The sequence below is a fragment of the Gigantopelta aegis genome, chromosome 6 (assembly GCF_016097555.1).
Source record: "Gigantopelta aegis isolate Gae_Host chromosome 6, Gae_host_genome, whole genome shotgun sequence".
In the NCBI taxonomy this organism is placed as follows: domain Eukaryota; kingdom Metazoa; phylum Mollusca; class Gastropoda; order Neomphalida; family Peltospiridae; genus Gigantopelta; species Gigantopelta aegis.
In genome coordinates, this window is record NC_054704.1 from 9,166,682 (window position 1) to 9,187,915 (window position 21,234).

Genomic DNA, 21,234 nt, shown 5'->3' on the forward strand with positions numbered 1-21,234 from the left:
CATTGACAGTCAACATATGTCTCAAAATCCTGGCAAACCAGTGTCTTGAATAGCGATATTTTCCGTGGTTTCATGCAAAACATTTAGTGTATCTACTTTTCTACTGGAGTCGAATGGTAGGGCTCGCTAGGTTGGTGGCGGGCTCACAAGATTTGCAAACAGGGAGTGACTATGGCACTTTAATTTTTGAAACCAGAATCGCACACTGTCTCAACATAAGTAAACTTCTGGATGGACTATCAAAAAAACTGTTAACCTCTTCAACTCCACTAATAGAACAGTACTGCCATAATAGTTTCCACTAATCCAGAACTGGAATGTGTTTACTACTTTCAACAATTAGGATTATAGTTAACTATTCACAGATTTTCAGTGATGTTTTATTCTCCACCTGTATTAAATATTTAAATTTTAATCAAATATGACCGTCCCCTAAAATGAAATCATGTTACCTCACATGGACTTTAATCACAATTTTTCCTTTTTCGTTTCATTAAAAAAAAAAGTCATATAACTACTAATTAATGCTACATATCTATCCACATTATAATTAATTAATTAATTTGTTTAATTAATTAATTTATTTCCTCTTCACTATCAATTATATTGATCAGTTAAATACTTCATTGAAATATCTGGTTTTATGAAGTCTAAAAACAAAAAATGTATTTATTTATTTACACTTCTTGTTTCATTCACCATTTTAATTATTTCTGATTCTTCCTTGGTGGGTTTTTTTGCTGTTGACCGTCCATAGTCCGAGGCGGGTACTTAATATGTTTGCTTTCAACAAGTACCTCTGACTGTGCATAATAAACCCTCGTGAGTTTATATTAAAGGGACCATCCTCAGTTTGTAGCCATATTATCAAGTTGTCAGCTAGTCTAATCTCTTTAAAATAAAACTTAAATGTTTCTTAGGCTACATATTCTTGCTTCCAATATAAATATCTGTATATGCAATACATTTCTGGCCATTCTCTGAATTTCTCAGGTCGGTTGCAACCAAGAGGCTGGGTGAAAGGTGCTTGTGGAAGCTGTACCCAACAAACATGCTTAACAACTGTTGTATGAAGGGATACTACAACAGTTCAGTCAGAGAACAACTGGAAAAACAAGTACCACGGATGGGTGGGGGATTTGCCTGGAAATTTAGAGTAGCCAATTATTGTCATCTAAGCATTGTATGCAAGAGGATGGGGGTCAACATTTAGTATTTTAATATATACCACACTAGGGGAAGGGAGGAGCAGTGCTTTTGATTTATGTCACATTTTCAAGACCTGTCCTTTTTATTCATCAATTGGGCCTCAAAATAAATGTGTTATCATGAATATAACACAATTTTGTCTTTTGGGGGCCTCAGATACAGGCTACAAATTTTTTCCTAATGTTACGGATGACCTTAGGGTGTTTTAGGGTATTTTAAATCAAGTATTAATAATAAAGAAAGAAAGAATGCAAAAAAACACAATAATCATCAACTATGTGACAATTACAGTGAAAAGGACAGAAAAGGGGTGGAGATCAAATGCAACTGGCATTGCCATGTAGATTGCTGTAGAGTTTTTAATTTCCACAACACTATAAATTTGAGCTAGCCTGACCAGGGTTAGAAAACATTTACATTCATCTAAATTGTCGTAGACCAGCATCATATTAGTTTTTCCTAGCTTGTTTTAGCATGGTGCAGCACCATGCCTAAATAGTCTAACACCATCTTGCCTTAATCAGTACCATGCTGCCCCGACATTAAACAAGTCTTTTTCATCAATTAATTGCAAAATTGCCTTTATAAAACACCGAAAAAAGGTATTATTAATTAATAAAATATGCCTTTTATATCATTTGCCATTCATTTATTAAAGCAAGGACATATATTACATTAATGTTTATTTCAATTAAATTTTTTTGTACTTTTAATAAAAAAACATGTTCCCCGAAAATGGTGAAAATGCTCCGAAAGTGTTTGGTCTACCATGCCTTGCCTAATTTCTAGGGAAATCACTATATATTATAGTAGCCTGAAATTAAAAGCTTCACAGATTCATACATACTAGTATTGTACCAAGTAAACAATTCAATCTACTGACCCACTTCTTATTTCAGGTATGATCAACAATGCTATTTCTGCCTTAGACGTAATACAATATCTTGACGTAATACAATATCTTGACATGCAGTTGCATAACATTTATTTATGATGGTATTATCATCTACAAAATTTCACTACTACACCTTAACTTGAAATGTTCCCTCCCACTACCCCATAGAGTAGCTGCATGAAACTTATTTCTGATGGTATAATCACCAACAAATTTGTGTAGTACTCTTTAGTAAAAATATTTAAATACCTTCCCCACCCTCCCCAATAATGTTTGATAATGTATCCGCTATGGCCCCATGTCCCCTACAGCCAACTCTGGACAGGCCAACCCCTTAACATCTCGCACAAACAATTGGTATCATCATATAATGTGTAAGTCCACTCATCTTTTATGAAGTTAAATTTAGAAACAAAAATATGGTAGATATATAATGTGTGGATATTGGTTTGTCGTTCAAGTGGGTAACTCGAGGTCACTTGTCTTGGTGAATAAACCGATCAAAGTACAAATTATACTATTTTAATACAGATTCCAACATAGCTGTAAAAGAAGAAAGATTTTCAAAAGTGATCCCCTAATGTGAGATAACATTGTTCTGTTCTTTTATTTCCATTTTCCTCAAGATGACCCCCATCCCTGGCTGGAGCAAATCTTCAAATTTGGTCCAAAATTATTTAGATAATCGGGCAGAATGTGTTTGCCTGAAACGTTTCACCATATATATTTCCATCATTCTACCCACAATGCAGTATTCGAAATAAGCACTTGTCCGTTTGTCCCGACAAGTGAAAATCTATTTGGACAAGCAAAATGTGCCTCAGTGGTTGTCCAGTGGACAAGTAAATAATTTCGGTGCAGTTTTATTTTGAGCAATCACAAGCATCATCCTGGTGCTTGAATAAAACAAACCATTTATTTGGACAAGTGAAAATACTGGAGGACAAACAGATTTCTAGATGTATTTGTCCAGCGGACTAGTAAATGTTTTTATTTATTTCTATAACTGCAATCATGTAAAAATGCTATTTAGCTATTTATTTGCAACCCTATTATCAGGCATGGAAATAAATTGTGCCTGTCAAAATGAACTACATGTATGTCAATCAATTCGAGCCTGTAAAATTTCTGCAATTTACATACTTTGCAGTTTATTTGAGACTGGTCATTTTATTGGGTGCACAGTAACTTTTTTCTGTGAGTATATAATCAGGGTAAGGGTTAAAGTAAGAACCACATTGTTAACAACTACAATAAATTAATATTCTACCTTTAATTCGTAACTATTACCAATATATTTTCCTCATTTTGTCCAGACAAAAATCATGAACAAGAGTACTGGTGTTGTACATGATACACCCATCAGGAGTTTGATGGAAAACCATAGATATTAATGAATATATCACAGGTATGATTCAATTCTAATTATGTGAAATGTTTGCAATGGGATGGATGAACAGTTCAAAGGCTAAACAAAATTTCCCTGTGATGTTCAGAATATAGAACAATTATTTGATTTATTTGTATGACAGTAACTTAGTAATTGTATCTGACAGACCACCATCCCAAGTTGTTCCTACATGTGAGGTTTGATGGTCCTGTATGCAAGATATGGCCCAGACAAGGATTTACTGTTATGTGCAGTAGACCACAAAAACAGGTCACAATGACCTAGTCAGAGTATGCTACACACTGCCATCCCAAGTTGTTCCTACATGTGAGGTTTGGTGGTCCTGTGTATATCTGTATGCAAGATATGGTCAGGACAAGAATAAGTAACAGATGTACATATGTACGGAGGGATAATGCCATACCATAATATAACCTATAATAGAAAGGGATAATAAAAAAAGACAGATTCCACATATCAAATTGTAACCATGTTGCCTATATTTACTTTGATGACATCTCCTAGAACATAAAGCATGTAATTTCTCCCCATCTACCATTTTACTTTTTTTCTGCAAGACTCTTCAAGTGGGGTGGAAGCCTCCAAAGTATGTGACGTAATTAATATGATGTCATCACAGTTGCATTATATAATTACCATAAAGCATTTCATGATACTGTTAAGATTATGTCGCATCCTTTGAACCCTCTTGGAGAATATTCCATAAACAAGAGTACCGGTGAGGTACATGATACGTCCTTCAGGAGTTTGGTGGAAAATCAAATCTATATTAATGTATAAGTTACAGGTATGATTAATTAAGTGAAATTTTTGCAATGGGATGGATGAACCATCCCAAGTTGTTCGTACATGTAGTTTGATGGTCCTGTATGCATCTGTATGCAAAATATGATTTAGACAAGGATTTACTGTTATGTGCAGTAGACCGTGAAAAATTGGTCACATTGATATAGTTACTAATAGTAATAGAACGCGACACACAGCCATCCCAAATTGCTCCTATATGTGAGGTTTGATGGTCCTGTATGCATCTGTAAGCAAGATATGGTCCAGATAAGGATTTACTGTTATGTGCAGTAGACTGGAAAGTCACAGTGACTTAGTAATAGAACGCAGAACACCGCCATCCAAAGTTGTTCCTACATGTGAGTTTTGATGGTCCTGTAAGCATATGTATGCAAAATATTGTCTGGACAAGGATTTATTGTTATGTGCAGTAAACCATGAAAAGTAGGCCACAGTGACCTAGTAATAAAACATGACACTGCCATCCCATTGACATTGTTATCATCTAACATGTGGAATCTGTGTCATTGTAATGTTTTTTTCATAATTTCTTTTGTAGTTGTAATAACAGGCCTGTAGCCAGCATTTCGAGTGGGGGGCGGGGGTGGAGGGGTTGACAAGGTATTTGATGGGGCCTTTTGGATATGAAGTTGCCTGAGGGTGTGGAGCGCCCAAACTTTGTATGAGAAATCTAGGGACAAGTCTCCCAGAAAATTTGAAATCTCTGAAAGCCTAAAATGCATTTTCCTGGAATCTGGAACTTAAAAATTGATATTTTAAAACCGTGATTTTGGAGATTGTATTTTCATTATTAAGGTTGTTGTTGGGTTTTTTTTAAGATACGGTATGAAGAAGAATATTGCTTGATATTCTTGGAACCGGTGTGACGTCACACGGCCTAGTTACCGATCATCCGGGTCTTTGGGGGTGAATAAAGCCTTAGTGATTACTGGTTTACATAGAATAAAGTTATCATATTAACTTTTTACATGCCTTACATATTGTCATTTATTTTCTGTAGCCAACACATAGTTGCAATACGTCTTATGTGTATTATAACAGCTTGGGTTGCCATATAAGAGAAACGAACAACGGGAATCTGAATTAGTATAATCTATATTTAGTACCGATGTGTTTTCGTGTACTTTGAATGTCGAGGGGACAGGGCAGGTTGGGCAGAATATAATTTTTGTTGATGCAATTTTCAGGTAATGTTAATTATAAATTTTTACAATTTTGAAATGATAAGATAATTAGTAATATAATAATTATGATGTGGGCTACAAAATATATAATTTGTATTTATAATAAAATTTGTATGCATGATTAAGTTAATTATTTTTATGATTTAATAATTATTTTATTTCCAAATAATATGTAATAATTAAACAATGGCAAAGTTGTTACTTTACAACTTCAAAATTGCAATAGTATTATTGTCGTATTTTATTATATAGATGTAATGGCAACAGTTATAATGTTCCACTGAATACATTCTTTTATTCTTAAAACAAAATAGTTTTTTGAAATAATGAAATGCTTTCGTTTTTACAGATTGCAAAATTACCACATGATGTTGCCCTTCTTACCGGTTGAATGCAGGCAAAAAAAAAAAAAGCAATAATAAAATATAGCCATCCTCAGACCTTGACATCTAGGGGGAGAAATATCTCTCTCTACTTACCCATCACACCTGAGATTAGTTCAAGGAGAATAATATATAGTTCCCTTTGGCATGTGAATTTATATACATGTAGTATCAATATGGTAATATTTTAAATTGCCCCCCCCCCCCCTCCCATAAACTACATTAGGGAGCAAATAATCAGTTCCCTCAGTTATTTTTATGTCGAGGTCTACAACCTAATAAAACATAAGTGTTACCTCGTCGAACAAACATGAAAATGTTTTAATAATAGGGTTTAACCTGGTATATTTAGTAATAAAACACAAAAACTTACCTGAGTAAATAATGGTTAATATATATATATATATATAATATTGGTGGTGTTTTATATCTAGTCACAATGGATATTGCAGATATTTTCTTGTTCAGTCTTGTGCTGTATTGGAATTGTTATTGCAGTTCAATTTAAGTAATATCTACAAAACTAATTTTTAATAGTATACAGCTACAGAAAGGAGGCAAATATGGTTGTTAATAAACTGATCTATATCGGTATGCCTTCTACTAGACTACACATATTTAACCTAAGTTGCTTTTAACCCGGGTTAAATTACCTCATGTAGATGCACTTATGTAGCATATTCAAGGAAAATATATGAATGAGATGGTTAAATGCTATATTCTCCATGTCAGTGTTTTCAAAATGGAAAACAAATATCAGCTACAGCAGTTGACCATTCATTTTATTGCAGGTAATTGCTAAAGCAGATTATACACACACACACACACACACACACACACACTTAACTGTAGAATACCATAAAACGACATATATATGTAAAAAGGGGAAAGATTTCTGCCCGCACCCCCCCCATTTGGGGTATTGAATTAGCGATATCAAGTGCTAGGGTCTGGATTCGAACTCCAGACCATCGGGACTGTAGCCGAGCACTGTATCCACTCGGCCACACAGTGGATCAACAAGTGAGACTGCATTTTAATAGTTTTAAATCTCATAGCGTGTATTTTGACGGAATGAACCGAGTGTTTACGGAATAAAACGAACCTTTAGTCCCATAATGCCTCATTGTGTCTTCTGTGCTATTTTTCTACCAAAAGCACCAATAAAAGCACCGTATTGGAGGAAATTTTACAAAGAATAGTCAAAATGTCTAATTTTTCAACGGCAAAACGTAGTGATACTGGATTACGAAATATAAATATTATGTTGCTTTTATAGAACAAAATGTTTAAAAAGGTATTGTATATAACTAACCCTAACCCTAAACGTACACTAATTCTAACAAATATTGTTGGGGGGGTGCAGGCGGATAGTATACCCTACCCACAAGCGGCGCCTATAGTCTCTTCTTTTGGAAATTTGTAAAACGATATATTTTTTAACATCATGTTATGGTTTATGCAGCCAACTGCACAACATGTTTTAGGCATCGTGACCGTTAACTGTTGTAAATGATCGACCAAGTTGCCTCATTTCACTATCAAACCATACGTAACTAAGGAGAAGCTTCACCTCGTCACGTGATAAATAATGGCGGCCAGGGGTCGAAGTACCCATATGTTTGGTTCCGAGAATATATGGTAATCAGTGTTGATTTGAATCTTTATTATTATATATACGGATCAAGGCATGAACAGGATTACTTTCTGTTGTTAACCTTTTATTTCTAACTTTGTTTGATAAATCAATGGAAGGTGAACTGTTGTCATTGTCATGTAACGTGAGGACAATCAAAAAATTTGCTACATGTAGGTTCCTTTGTTTTGATTTTGCCAGATTAGTTAGAAATTCTGCAGCATGTATCCTCAAGTAACCATGAACTAGCCTATTAACGGGAACCGGCCTCAGTGGCGCAGTGGTTAAGCCATCGGACTAGAGGCTGGTAGGTACAGGGTTTGCAGCCTGGTACCAGCTCCAATCCAGAGCGAGTTTTTAAAGGCTCAATGGGTAGGTATAAGGCCTCTTCTCTCTCACTAACCACTAACCAACCAGTTCCAGTCCGCAGATTGTCACGTAATCGGCGTGCAGTGGTTGTGCGTTGACGTAGAGCCATATTGGTGATGTAGCGGTTCTCTCTATTTGTAGTGCTTCGGGGTCTTCCCGAACGTGGACGATTTCGAACAGAATTCGTTGCTTGGTACCGTTGCCACAGTCGGCCAACGACACTCTGACTGACACCAAGTCTCAGAGCAACATTTCTTTGCGTATTGCCATCCTGAAGCCAAGCAATAGCCCTTCCTCGGATCTTCGATAGTCAGTTTAAGTCGTACCATAGTCGAATTTGGAGTGTGCACCGTACACGAACGCAGGCTCCAATTATACGGAAATTCAGCATTGGGAACATGGAATACACGTGCAAAGCGTGCAAATGAAGCGCTTTGTGAAAAAGCAAGTTATGGGCACTTAGCAGACCTTTCGCTTTCGCCCTAATTTACGTGCAAATGTAAGCATGTTTTCGCCATTAGAACTAGTCGACAGTGGATTTTAATTCATTTATGGGTTGCTTAGACCCACTTTCGTCAAAATGGAACAATACCATGCGTGACATTATGGTCTAGCTAATATAACTGACATTCAGAAAATAATGTCGAAAATATCGTCTGACCCTTAAATTCTTTTGAGTAGTATACATGCCATTTTCTGTTGTGAAGAGATTAAATGCATATCACAGTCTAATGTTGACATTCTTCGGCTACTTCCGTAAACCCGGCTATTGTTTTCAAGAGTGATGCATGCCACCAAAACTCATATGCAATAAATCTGCGAAGCAGATGAGACTTTGACATGACAATGGTGTAAAACTTTTGTTTATTGGGAAATTCCACGGTAACTGATGCAACATTCAGACAATTTTTAACATCTTGATTATTTTATTTCTTTAAAAATATTCAACAAAATTATTGGACTCTTTTTGATTGCACTAAATATGTCGTGACAGGATTTTTTTTACGAAAAAAAAAGAGCAACGTCTGAATAATAAAAACTTACAAGACCATTATTTTAAAAATGAAAAATTTGTCTTTGGCAACTGGTTCATCTAAATTGTAATAAATACATAAATTTTAAAAGGGAATATAAAAAAAACCCGAACAGGGACACGTTCAGTGGGGTGAGTTGAGGGTCGACCCCCCCCCCCCAATCAGTGTTCAAAGCAAATTATTGTTGTATTTTAATATGCATATACAGTAAACTCTCTATATGTCAAACTCCATTTTCTCAAACATCACGCTATCTCAAAGCAAGAAGTGGGTCCGAACCGTTTCTCTATATAAACATGTAAGAGTTTGTATGTTTATCTCAAACTTTGACATAAATATACACACATTATGTCAAATGACTTATGTGGTCCCATATGACATATTTACTATATATTTTGTATATTTTTGTCGAAGTTGAAAACGTATTTTCCATAAATTAAAATAATTATTATTTAATAAAATTATTTCGATAAATGCAGTAAACCAAGCCAAGGGCCTCCTTTTAATTTATCATGTTTGTGTTCGATCATTAGAGGCCAGTGGATTAACTTGTTATTGCCAAGTATGCCTAATTAGTATTTATTTAATCCGGTCACTTGAAAGTGGTGGCCTACGAAACCGCAGCCATTATCAAAAGTGGGTAACAATAAAAGTGGGATTGGGTATATAAAGGTATTGGATTAGGTGTTCTTACTATGAGTGGTTTTAACTTGTTATTTTAAGTGTACACTTGTTATGCATTCATCTTGTAATATGTCGGAGAACGAACGCTGCGAGCAATCCAGTGAAGGACCCAGTCTGAGCACTGGGGGGTTAGCTGGATCCAGTGCTTTAACTCTGACACGCAAGAGAAAGTTAACAGTACATTCTTTTGAGAAGAAACATGAGGCAATCAAGGCAGATATGAGTGACTGGAAAACAAACGCTAGAAAATGTCCTAGAAGAGTTTGAACCAGATCAGATATACAACGCCGACGAAACTGCAATATTTTATCGCATCATGCCAGAACGCACACTGGAGTTCAAAGGTGTGAATTGTCTTGGTGGCAAAAAGAACACGGAACAATTAACAGCCCTCGTTTGTAGTAACCAGACCAGAACCGATAAGTTGCCACTACCGATAATTGGGAAGTCAAGGTGTTTTAAACATGTGAAATCCTTGCCATGCGAGTATCGAAATAACACAACTGCCTGGATGAGGTTGGCCATATTTACTGATTGAAAGAAAAAAATAGCACTCATTGTTGACAACTGCCCTGCTCATCCCCACGTGAAAGGTATGCATTGTATTAAACTGATTTTTCTTCCACCAACCAAACACTACTTCAAAGACCTAACCAATGGATGAAGGTGTGATTTATAATTTGAAAATCCACTATCAGAATTTGGTGTTAGATTTACGGCTCCCATGAGAATTTAGATGTTTAGTTATCTCAAATGTAACGATATCTCAAACTAACCGGCTGGCATCAGCAACTTTGACATTTAGAGAGTTTACTGTACCTGCATTTGTCATGATGAATTTTACTTGTAGAATGCAAGAAATTGCAATTAGGACATCAAGTTTTCACAATTTTCCAACCCCCACCACCCCCCTTTACACCCTCAAAACTAAGCCAGCTAGTCTAAACTCGTCCCTTAAAAATTTCCAATACATGTGCCTCAACAATGAGACAGCTTAAGTTTACATGATTGGAAGTATAATGATTTCTTTTTGCAATTTACAAGTATACACTGCATCCACTTTCTTATGATTTACTAAATAACTCAGCTGAACCAAATGCTTCATAAGAAATCAATGGAAATAAGGCACAGATTGTAAATAACCCATAATCTTTCTTTTTTCATTTTCAGCATGTTAAGTCCTGTCTCATTTTATGTTCTCATTTGATTTAAATTTCTCTTGCTCCATTTTTCACTATTCTATGTTTTCCCTCTCCTTTTCATTATTCTACATGTTGTTTTCCCTCTCCTACCTTTTGTTGTTTTTGTTCAAATTTGCTTGATTCTTGCTAATTTTCTAGGCTGCCGTCTTGGGATGCATTCTACTAAAAACATCCACAACAACTTCAGGAATTTGGAATATTTTCAAGAGTAGTAAACAGTTTATCAAATGAAAGGACATTTGCTATTTAGAACTATTAAAGGGGCAATCTGATAGTTGTATAATACATTTAAAAAAATTATTATTACTTTATCTTCTTTTGAAATTAAAAAAATTATTCCTTGAATTAAATTATGCCCATAAAACATCACAGCAAAATAATTTCATTTTATAGTAGAATTTTTTTTATATTATGGGAAAATTCATTTCAGGTGACCAACAGTTAATTGCGTGAAATCACATTTTGAGTTTGAGTTGTCTAAGGTTTGGCTGTTGTTTTGTTGTATAACTTATTGTTTGTGTGCTTTACAATTTTAGTCAAGAATTTATGGAAAACCACTGTAGCAGCACGGTGTAATGGTGATTTTTTCTTTTATTAGGAACTTTAGAATATCTATGAGATCTACTAATTTTAGTTATTTATTGTAAATAAGTGTAAAAATAGCAAAATAAGTGACTTGCTACTACATGTATGAAACTGCACTTATAAATTTGTGTTACCGGCAGTTATTATTATTAAACATTATCCGTATGGTTTACAATAAACGGTGCCATACATATTATATTATTCCAAGCTAATAAAACAATGTCTATCTCTGAAGTCACAAACTATACAATATATATCTAATGATACAATGTCTACGCACCTCTGACATCACAAGCTATACAATATATTTCTATAAGTATACTATAAGGATATATGTATTGATGATTGTGAAATTGCTATCATCTGTGTACATGTATCTATTCAGAAACAAATAACCGGCCTTGGTGGCGTCGTGGTTAGGCCATCGGTCTACAGGCTGGTAGGTACTGGGTTCGGATCCCAGTCTTGGCATGTGATTTTTAATCCATACCGACTCCAAACCCTGAGTGAGTGCTCCGCAAGGCTCAGTGGGTAGGTGTAAACCACTTGAACCGACCAGTGATCCATAACTGGTTCAACAAAGGCCATGGTTTGTGCTATCCTGCCTGTGGGAAGTGCAAATAAAAGATCCCTTGCTGCTAATCGGAAAAAGTAGCCCATATAGTGGCGACAGCAGGTTTCCTCTCAAAATCTGTGTGGTCTTTAACTATATGTCTGACGCCATGTAACCGTAAATAAAATGTGTTGAGTGCGTCAATAAATAAAACATTTCTTTCTTTTCTTTTCAGAAACAGTTACGTTTGTCATGATATTTCATTTAAATGAAATAGACATCTTTAGAGTAACTTCTAAGCCATGAAGGTATTTGCAGTTCTTGAAAACAATTATTTTCTATATATTATTACATAGATGTGATGTCAAGAAAATTATGAAACTGATTGTTAAATTTCTTTAGCACTCTCTAGTTTTGAGATTAACACATTTCACAATCTTACATTATGCCTCAAAGAAATGTGTTGCGTTAGTTACTAACTGGGGTGTTATGTCAGTTACCAACAAATTCTTGATGTGCCTACTTAGATTATTATGTTGCCATGTGGTGTATCTAGTGTTTTCCTTAGCTTGTTTTAGCATGGTCCAGCACCATGCCTCAGTAGTCTAGCACCATCTTGCCTTAATCAACACCATGCTGCCCTGAGATTAAACAAGCCTTTTCCACTAATTATTTCTAAAACTGCCTTTATAAAACACCCAAAAAGGTATGCCTTTTATATCTTTTGCCATTCATTTATTAAAGCAAGCACATAAATTACATTAATGTTTATTTCAATTAATTTTTGTGTATTTTTAATGGAAAAAAAGTGCCCCGAAAATAGTGAAAATGCTCCAAAAGTGTTTGGTCTACCATGTCTTGCCAAATTTCTAGGGAAATCACTAGTATCCATGGCATAACTAATAAAAATCTATTCCAAATTATTTAATTTGTGTTGTTTGGAAATTATCATTAAGATCTTAGAAACAAAATGCAATACTTAGGTTTATCATATAAATTCAATTTAACGACATTTAAAAAAAAGAAGATTTCACTGCAATTTGGGTTCTTTTCTCAGGAGCAAACAGCACAAATTAAAGACGGCTGAGTATTTTATTGTTTACTGATTATTAACAAACAATTATATGTAAAAAATATAGCACTGGCCATGACCTTAAGTTTTTTCAGTGGTAGTTCCATAACTTCCATAAAAAAATTTTTAAATCAAAAATGAGAAAAAAGCGAAATCATTTATTTTTATTTAAACATGTTGTTTTAGGGTGGTTGTTTTTATCATGAGCTCACCCTGGATGAAAAATACCTGTAGCCAAAATATTAGCCAAATGGAATTTTTATTAGCCATATTGAAAATGCTTTAGCCAAAATTGTTTTACGCAGTACTGTATAGTACAGAGTACTTATATATGAATATGAAAATGCATCTTTTTCAGCTAATTGTGTACAAAATGGAATAAATCTGAATAACAAAACCTCAATGGGGGTAGGGGCAGTTAATATATTACTTCAATTTTTCAGCGGGGTTGGGGGGTGATGCATTATCTTCAGAGTTGGAAGCCTGTACCCCTTAAACCACCCCCAATTCTAAGGCTTATGACATTAAATTAACAAACATACAGAAACATGGGGTTGGGTGGATGTTTACGGAGGCTGTTTTTTTTCTTCTTATAAACAGCGATAGTGTTATAGTGTAGTTTAGACTTCTGCTGGCATCAAATAGTCTTGATCATACCAGGCGTTAGTTATAAGTAGGCGTCAAAACAACGGGCAGTGTTGTTGATGGTCATAAATGATTACGAATAGATAACCCATGACTAAATGAAAATTTCATGATTTTCCAGGATTTCTAGACCCGTACGAACCCTGTATATTTATCTGGCCACTGAATTACATCAAATTATTTGTATTAGTCCACAATGTTAAAACCTCCTACCACTGGCAAACATACTCCTTTATTTCACTAAATCATACTGTGCAATCGCCACCTGTGGGTCAGTCTTGGGGAGCAATTAACAGTTTCAGTGACTCCTGGCAGCAGAGCTTATACACATGAAAGGTGGAATTTCAGACACCGATGAATTAAGCATATTGTTGATTGTGTGCCAAAAGATTTAGTAGCCAGGCAGACTACCGAGTTTAGACATCTGGTAGTTCGACTGAGAAATTGGCAGCCAAAACACCCCGGGCAACCGCTAAGGTAGAGCCCTCTTTAGACCATAACAGCACAAAACAATGCACCCAAAAGGTATAATTTTTAGTGGAATTGCCGTATTTAGGTTTGTTTAATATTACAGTGTTTACACACCATTTAATATAGTGCACACAGTGCAAAATGGCTGTTGTGTATACATTTCCCTATGAATAAAAAATATTTTGAATGTCTACTTGTCTTTTCCTTACTTGTACACTTTGTTTTTGGGAAGGTTTTCTTAATTCAACAAAAGTATTTTGATGTCAGGGTTCAATCGTATGCAGATTTCTTAAAAGCAAGTCAAGCGTAAATAGACCGGTTTATGCTGGGGTAGCCCGGTTCAGTTTTGGAGCTTTGGTAATGGGATAGCCCGAGTACTCTGACTGTAAGAGAGCTAGATGGACATTTGGACAGTTATATGCTCTCATTACAGTCAGAGACCAACCTTGGTATGAGACGGCCCCTGTAACTGCTGCACAAGGCGGAATCGCTCAGTGGGCGATCACGTAATCTACGTCTCGAAATAGATCGCCGAGCTTTGTAATTATGGCGACGGAGTGTCACGAAGCGTAGCTGAATGTGGGTGCTGTTGGATTTCTTTCTGTAGTACGTGTATTAGTGATTAATATGTGGATTTGTTTTTATCAGTTAATTCGAAAATGATCGATGTAAAGGTATTTGACGTCAAACATAGGATTGGTGTGGTATTAGAGCGGGAATCTTTGCCAACTTTTTGGTTGTCAGGAATTGCCAAAAAAATACATAGGTAGGTCTCTGACTGTAATGAGAGCGTGTAACTGTCCAAATGTCCGTCTAGCTCTCTTACAGTCAGAGTACTCGGGCTAGTAACGGGAGTGCTAAATGATGAAGACAAGCAAACATTGTTTTATGGGAGACTTGCAAACATTACAATCAACTATTTGTACAATATTAAAAAATAATAATAATTAAATGGGACCTCAGGTTTTGTGGGTGGCTTTGGCCGAACTCCACCCCCCCAAATATGGGCCTGGTTAACGATGTCGATGTTGTTCGAACTAGTCAGAAAATGGGAAGGGTGATGGCAGGACTTTCCTTTGACACTGTCACTGACCCTAACTCTGTTTATTAAAAGTATTTATAATGTTCTTTATACGCTATTACGTAACAGTGCCAAAGGAAAAGTCCTACCGCTACTTATTTGCATTAGAGATTATAAAACACTGCATTGAAAAACTGCTTGGCCATCATGGCATCAAGCATCTGCGATGTAAAACTAACACTTTTTATGCATGACGACTATCGACTTTGTCATAGAGTTTTAGGCTCCCCTGATAATAACTGTTTTGCGCGTATATTATTCTCATGAATTATCTTAACTGTACGTGTTTAAATTACAACACCTAGACCTATTGACATACACAGACCACGTGCCATAACAAAACAAAAACAGTTTTTGTGAAAATATCACACCGATGAAAACTCACCAACATTCTCCGTTGCTGAATTTTTTAGTGACAACTTTCCCTTTCTCAATCCCAAGTCGATCACATATTTTTTTAGCCAGATCAGGGTGTGATGTACCACTAAACACCTTGATGTTCGGCATTTTCACAGCAGTTTTGATCGGAACAGAGGTACTGGCGAAATTCATGTAGTTTCGCGGTTTTGTTAGTTAAAATCAGAATTTCGGGAAAAAACGAAACAGGAATGTTTGCGATGGCTAAAATTTCTAAGACACTTGATTGGCCAATAAAAAGGCTCGATGAGCCAACAAAATCCCCACCCAGTGCAGGCGGTCCCTCCTCTCCCCTCCCCCCACTTTTCCTGTCATGGATGGAGGAGCTGGCCAAGGCCGCCTCTTGTGCCCACGACTGGCGTGCGCTACAACAATTTGTTCTGAATGAGCACGTAAAACCCTATGACCTGACCGGGATCAGTCTAAAACGGAACCATTTTTGTTGGCGAAAACGGTACCATTTTCGTTGGCGAAAACGGAACCGATTGTGGCTATAACGGCACCTCACTGTATTGGCTAAAACGGAACCACACATAATAGAGAGAGAGAATTTTTTTTTTTTAATCATGACTTAGGTTTATTGCCTTGCCGGGCTTGCTTGGTTAAGTACACAACAATCGATTGCTTGTTTTGTAAATAAATAAACATCATTTTACTTTATTACGTCTGACATCCTTCGTGAGATCTGTTAGTTGTTGCTGTGTTTAAAAAGGTAATAGAGTAAATTAGTGCCTTCAGTACAACTGTTATTTTTAGCTTGAGCACGTGCTAAGATGATGCTTGACGTCACTAATCGAGGCCCTTACTATATAACCCAAAAATAACAACACTCATGTATATAAACAATTTCATTTATTTAATTCATATAAAAATAAACTATGAGCAATCATGTTATAATGGCATATATTGTTTTCTCATTGGGAATGCGAGATAAATAGATTTTGATTTCGGTGCCGTTTTAGCCATCGATTTTGGTGCCGTTTTAGCCAACGCAGGTTCCGTTTTGTTCACAGATTTTGGTACCGTTTTAGCCAACACAGGTTCCGTTTTGTTATATAATGCTCATAATAGTATGTTAGAATTATCTTTAAAATGTATATTTGCTGTAATGAACCATTTAAAAGTTCAAAGCGACAATGAATTTTTTTTGAGATAGATGGTGGCAGCTTATTTTTTCACAAAATTTCCCATGAACATTTAGCACGTATCAAATGGTTGATTAATTTCTACTGACACCCTACCATACACTTTTTTATTTTGTGTAATTTAATTTTAGTGCCAAAAATTCCAGTCTCCCCTCCCCACCACACCACACCATATATCGTGTCGTATCGTATCGTATCGTATCGTATCGTATATATATATACATACATACATACATACATACATACATATATCGTATACGTATATATCATATCATATCATATCATATCATATCATATCATATCATATCATATCATATCATATATCATATATCATATATCATATCATATCATATCATATATCATATCATATCATATCATATCATATCAAATATACATACATACATACATACATATATATATATCATATACGTATATATCATATCATATCATATATCCAGGGCCGTAGTTAGCGGAGGGGGGGGGGGGCAAGGGGGCAGTTGCCCCCCCCCCGAAAAAAAATCCGGAAAGCATTATATAGAAACTTAAAGAAAATTCTCTTAACTGTTTAAGGAGTTTTAGACTATTAACTACTCAGTTGTCCCCCCCCCCCCCCCCAGCACAAAATCCTAGCTACGGCCCTGATATGGTCAATAAAATGTAACACAACATTCCTTTAGTTTTGTATAATCTTATATAATAGTACGTTGGAACTCATATAGGCCTACAGCCGCGTTGCTTCACTTTAGCTCAAATTATGAAAATGAAATATGATGTACATTGGTCTAACATAATGGTTGTTAAATGGATAATCGTTATACAATTGAATAATATTTGTACATAGAAAATTTACCCGTAGGCTTAAATTAGAGGAGCGTCTTCTAGCCTACGAAACTCGAGCTAACGGCAGAGCTTATAATTAAACTTGCACGGGGCTCATTAATAATTAGACTTTTAGACAGCTAGTTGAGGTGAATCGTACCATAGTCATTTCGTACCACACTGCCTGCTCATTTCGTACCCTAGCTATTTCGTACCATTGTGAAAAGTCACTTCGTACCATAGTCAATTCGTACCACACTTCCTGCTCATTTCGTACCCTAATAATTTCGTACCATTGTGAAGTCATTTCGTACCCTGGTCATTTCGTACCCATGTCATTTCGTACCGGTATATACTAGTAGCAAGCGAATATATTACTTGCGTATTACCTGTACAGGAAAATATGTCTACCAAGGGAAGCAGTGTATCTACTTATCAAGTCATCATTAACCCAACTGACCAAAGTGCGCTTTTTAAAATTACGTTTCAATAATTATTATAATAATAATAAATTAATTTGAACCATTTTCCAGATACCAGTTGACTATGGTACGAAATGGCCGGATATTATTTATTTGCATCTTTATATTATTATTATTTTATTCAGATGCAGGTGGTGTTTGCGTCTTATAGAGCTTTACAATGTAATGTTGTTTTGTAATAAACATTACTAGGGGGAGGGGATAATATGAAAAAATATACTTTTTATAGCCTGTACCATCTCAAAATATGGGATTACCTTTTATAATTGTGAAACAACTTAAAATTATCCATATTTTATATGCTAACCCCCCTGTACATGGGGTCCAAAGATATCAAGTGGCTCCTGGTGTCCAAAAATTCAGAATTTGCTAAACGTTAATATTATCAGCCTGTTTCAAAGATAATTTCATGTTGATTTATTCTGTATTAAGAAATGTAGGATAAAAGCCTTTTTTTAAAAACCATAATTGGAGATAGGTGTTTATGGAAATACAATCCCACCGCCCACCACCATCACCACCACCAAATTCTACTATTCAAAGTAGAATCGATTGTTATAATATATTTAGCATAATAAACCTTTATTATGATGGTAGCTTTTTTTATTTTTAAAGCAGTTTTATTTTATTGAAAATATGTTTAAAGGCTGCAATATCCTTGGGTTTTGATTAATGACAATCAACATTGATTGACTGTGTACATTGCATGTTTTGACACAAGTCACAACAATACGATGTTTTGACACATGTCACAATAATAATTTTCTTAAAGCCAGACAGTTGTTTATATCATATGCACTGCAAACCAATCATACAATTCTTTTAAACATAAATTATCATAGTGTTACTTCTACTAAAAATAAAAATATTAGGGTTTTTTCTGTCAAACTCTTAAAGGAAACAGTTGGCACCGAATTAAAAAAATATGACTTCAAAAAGGTTGACTTCAAGTAGTGGCCCCAGCCCAAACAGAGATATGAGATCAAAGTCACAGAAGATTATTGGTGAAGAAATATATATTGAAAAAGCTTCATTGCCGGTGGGGAAACTTCCTGTTAAAAAAACAATCATCGAAGCCATGATGTATCTGCTAAGGGCAGAAAGAGCAGGTCAAGCTCAGCGATCAGTCACTGATGCTGCAAGAATTTTAGCTTACGTCTTAATAGAGCACTGGATGTTTTGCAATATTTATACTCAAACAGTGAAGGCTGTTACTCAAAGTATTGAAAAACTGTATAAAGAATTCATCAGAAATGTACAAACTAGAGTTGAGCGTCGGAATGAGCAATGGAAGGATAAAATGAAGATATACAATCAACGGGTAAAGGTTACCTTGTTTGACATTTCTACTAAGGATGAAAGAAGAAGAAAGATCTTAGAGAGGGAAACTGGTATCAAAATGCTTGAAATAGAAGAAAAGTTTTTGAATGATCAAAGAGGGCCAAGAATTGGCTATTGTGATGATTTTTTTAGACAGACAGTGGTCAAAAACAATGAAAAGAAAGACAATTGAAATGGAAAGCCAGGATCGACTTTGACCATAAGACATGGAATTACAGTGACCAATTTGACAAACATATTTTTCCAAAACACAATTATGCTGTACAACTGAAGAAAGAACGTTTTAACAGGTTTGTGTATGCTTGTGCAATAGTGATTCACCATGGAGAAGATTTGACCAAATTCCTTGATAAATATGAACATGTCACCAACTCTCTTGCTTGCATTTTAAGAGCATTCCAGGAAGTTGATTGCCTCCAGGGCATGATATTAGCCATGGCAATACTTGGTCAACAACTGATTGAAGGATTCTTGAGTCTGACATACCATGGTACAGTGAACTATGAAAAACTAATCCCTGCTATGCAACAACTTTATGTAGATCTATCCACAACTGATCCAGCCACTCTGCTTGACCTCTCTAAACCTGCTTTCAAATTCATATCCACTGATAGGTATGAATCTTTCAAATGGAACAATGATATTATTGTTTCATTGGAAACTGCTATTTCTGCTCACAGGTCCGACGTGACACAAGTAATTGGTCTAATGTTACCAAAGCTTGCAGCAGGTTGGTTCAGACAAAGGGCAGATGTGTTTGGCTTTGGTGAATTCAACCAAAACAGTGATAAACTTCTCACCAAGAAGAACATGTCCGTACTTAATAAGGCACCAGTCAGTAACATGGACTCCGAGCGCCAGGTTGGAAGGATTAACTATGAGTTGTCAATAAGAGGATCAAAACAACTGCCCATTGCTAGTTCATCAATTGTAAAGGGGCAGAGTTTTGATTTGATTGAACTCAAACCTGCAAGTGCATTTCAATACTGCAGAAAAACAGCAGAAAAGGTCAACCAGCTTGTTAAAGCTTGGAAAGATGAACAGGATAAATTAGTCAAACAAAACTGTTCAGCAAAAGAGTGTGAAAACCTCAAAATCGATATAAGACGAAACGTGGATTTAGAAAAGCTGAAATCCCTTGGGGACCTTTCACCTCTTCCAGTGATGTTAAAACTTACATTGCGGACAGATTAATATCACATGATGACCAAGTCAGGAGACTCTACCTTGAAGTTCGATACTGTCGTGATAGCTGCTTGTCTCTGCCAAAGTCAAGTGATCTGTTTCGACTGAAGAAAAACTACAAGCCATTGTCCATACAAAACTATGTATCAAATCTGTGTGTCTATCTTAATAAGGTGCAAGCAAATGCAAGTGCTACAATGGAAGATTTTCAAATTTCCCTCGACATGTTAGCTTCTGGGATTACAGCAAACAAATGATAAAACCTGCCAAAACAAATATTCTTTTTATTGGCGAGTGAATTGTAACTTTCAAAATAAAGATGAAAAATAGAGCTTTATTTTGAAACTTTACGGTATTAAATAGAAATAATTAAAAACAGACGTATTGTTTTAATATATTCTTCCTATATAATTAATCACCTTAATAATATCTTCATAATGAAGTATTTAGTAAAAATAAATGTGGGGTGGGAAACTTACCTTAAAACCTTAGTGAAAACGCACCCCATTAACTTTCGGAGCTAATGTCCAGGGGGGTTATACTTAACAAAATCATCAAAATAGGCATGCATTATGTTTATAATATATAACCTCACATTTCTAAAAGGTACAGGCATATAAAGTT

The 21,234-nt window shown here is 35.5% G+C and overlaps 1 protein-coding gene across 3 annotated transcripts in view; it reads right to left on the reverse strand.

Moving 5' to 3' along the window:
- The window catches only part of LOC121374878 (ribose-phosphate pyrophosphokinase 1), a 38,786-nt gene extending 22,976 nt beyond the window's left edge, over positions 1–15,810 (reverse strand). For all 3 annotated transcript variants that reach the window (XM_041501991.1, XM_041501993.1, XM_041501992.1), the window contains exon 1: positions 15,607–15,810. In XM_041501991.1, the coding sequence (XP_041357925.1) occupies positions 15,607–15,773 (167 nt within the window). In that variant the 5' untranslated portion in view covers positions 15,774–15,810. The remainder of the gene's footprint in view (positions 1–15,606) is intronic.
- Between the last annotated feature and the right edge of the window lie 5,424 nt (positions 15,811–21,234).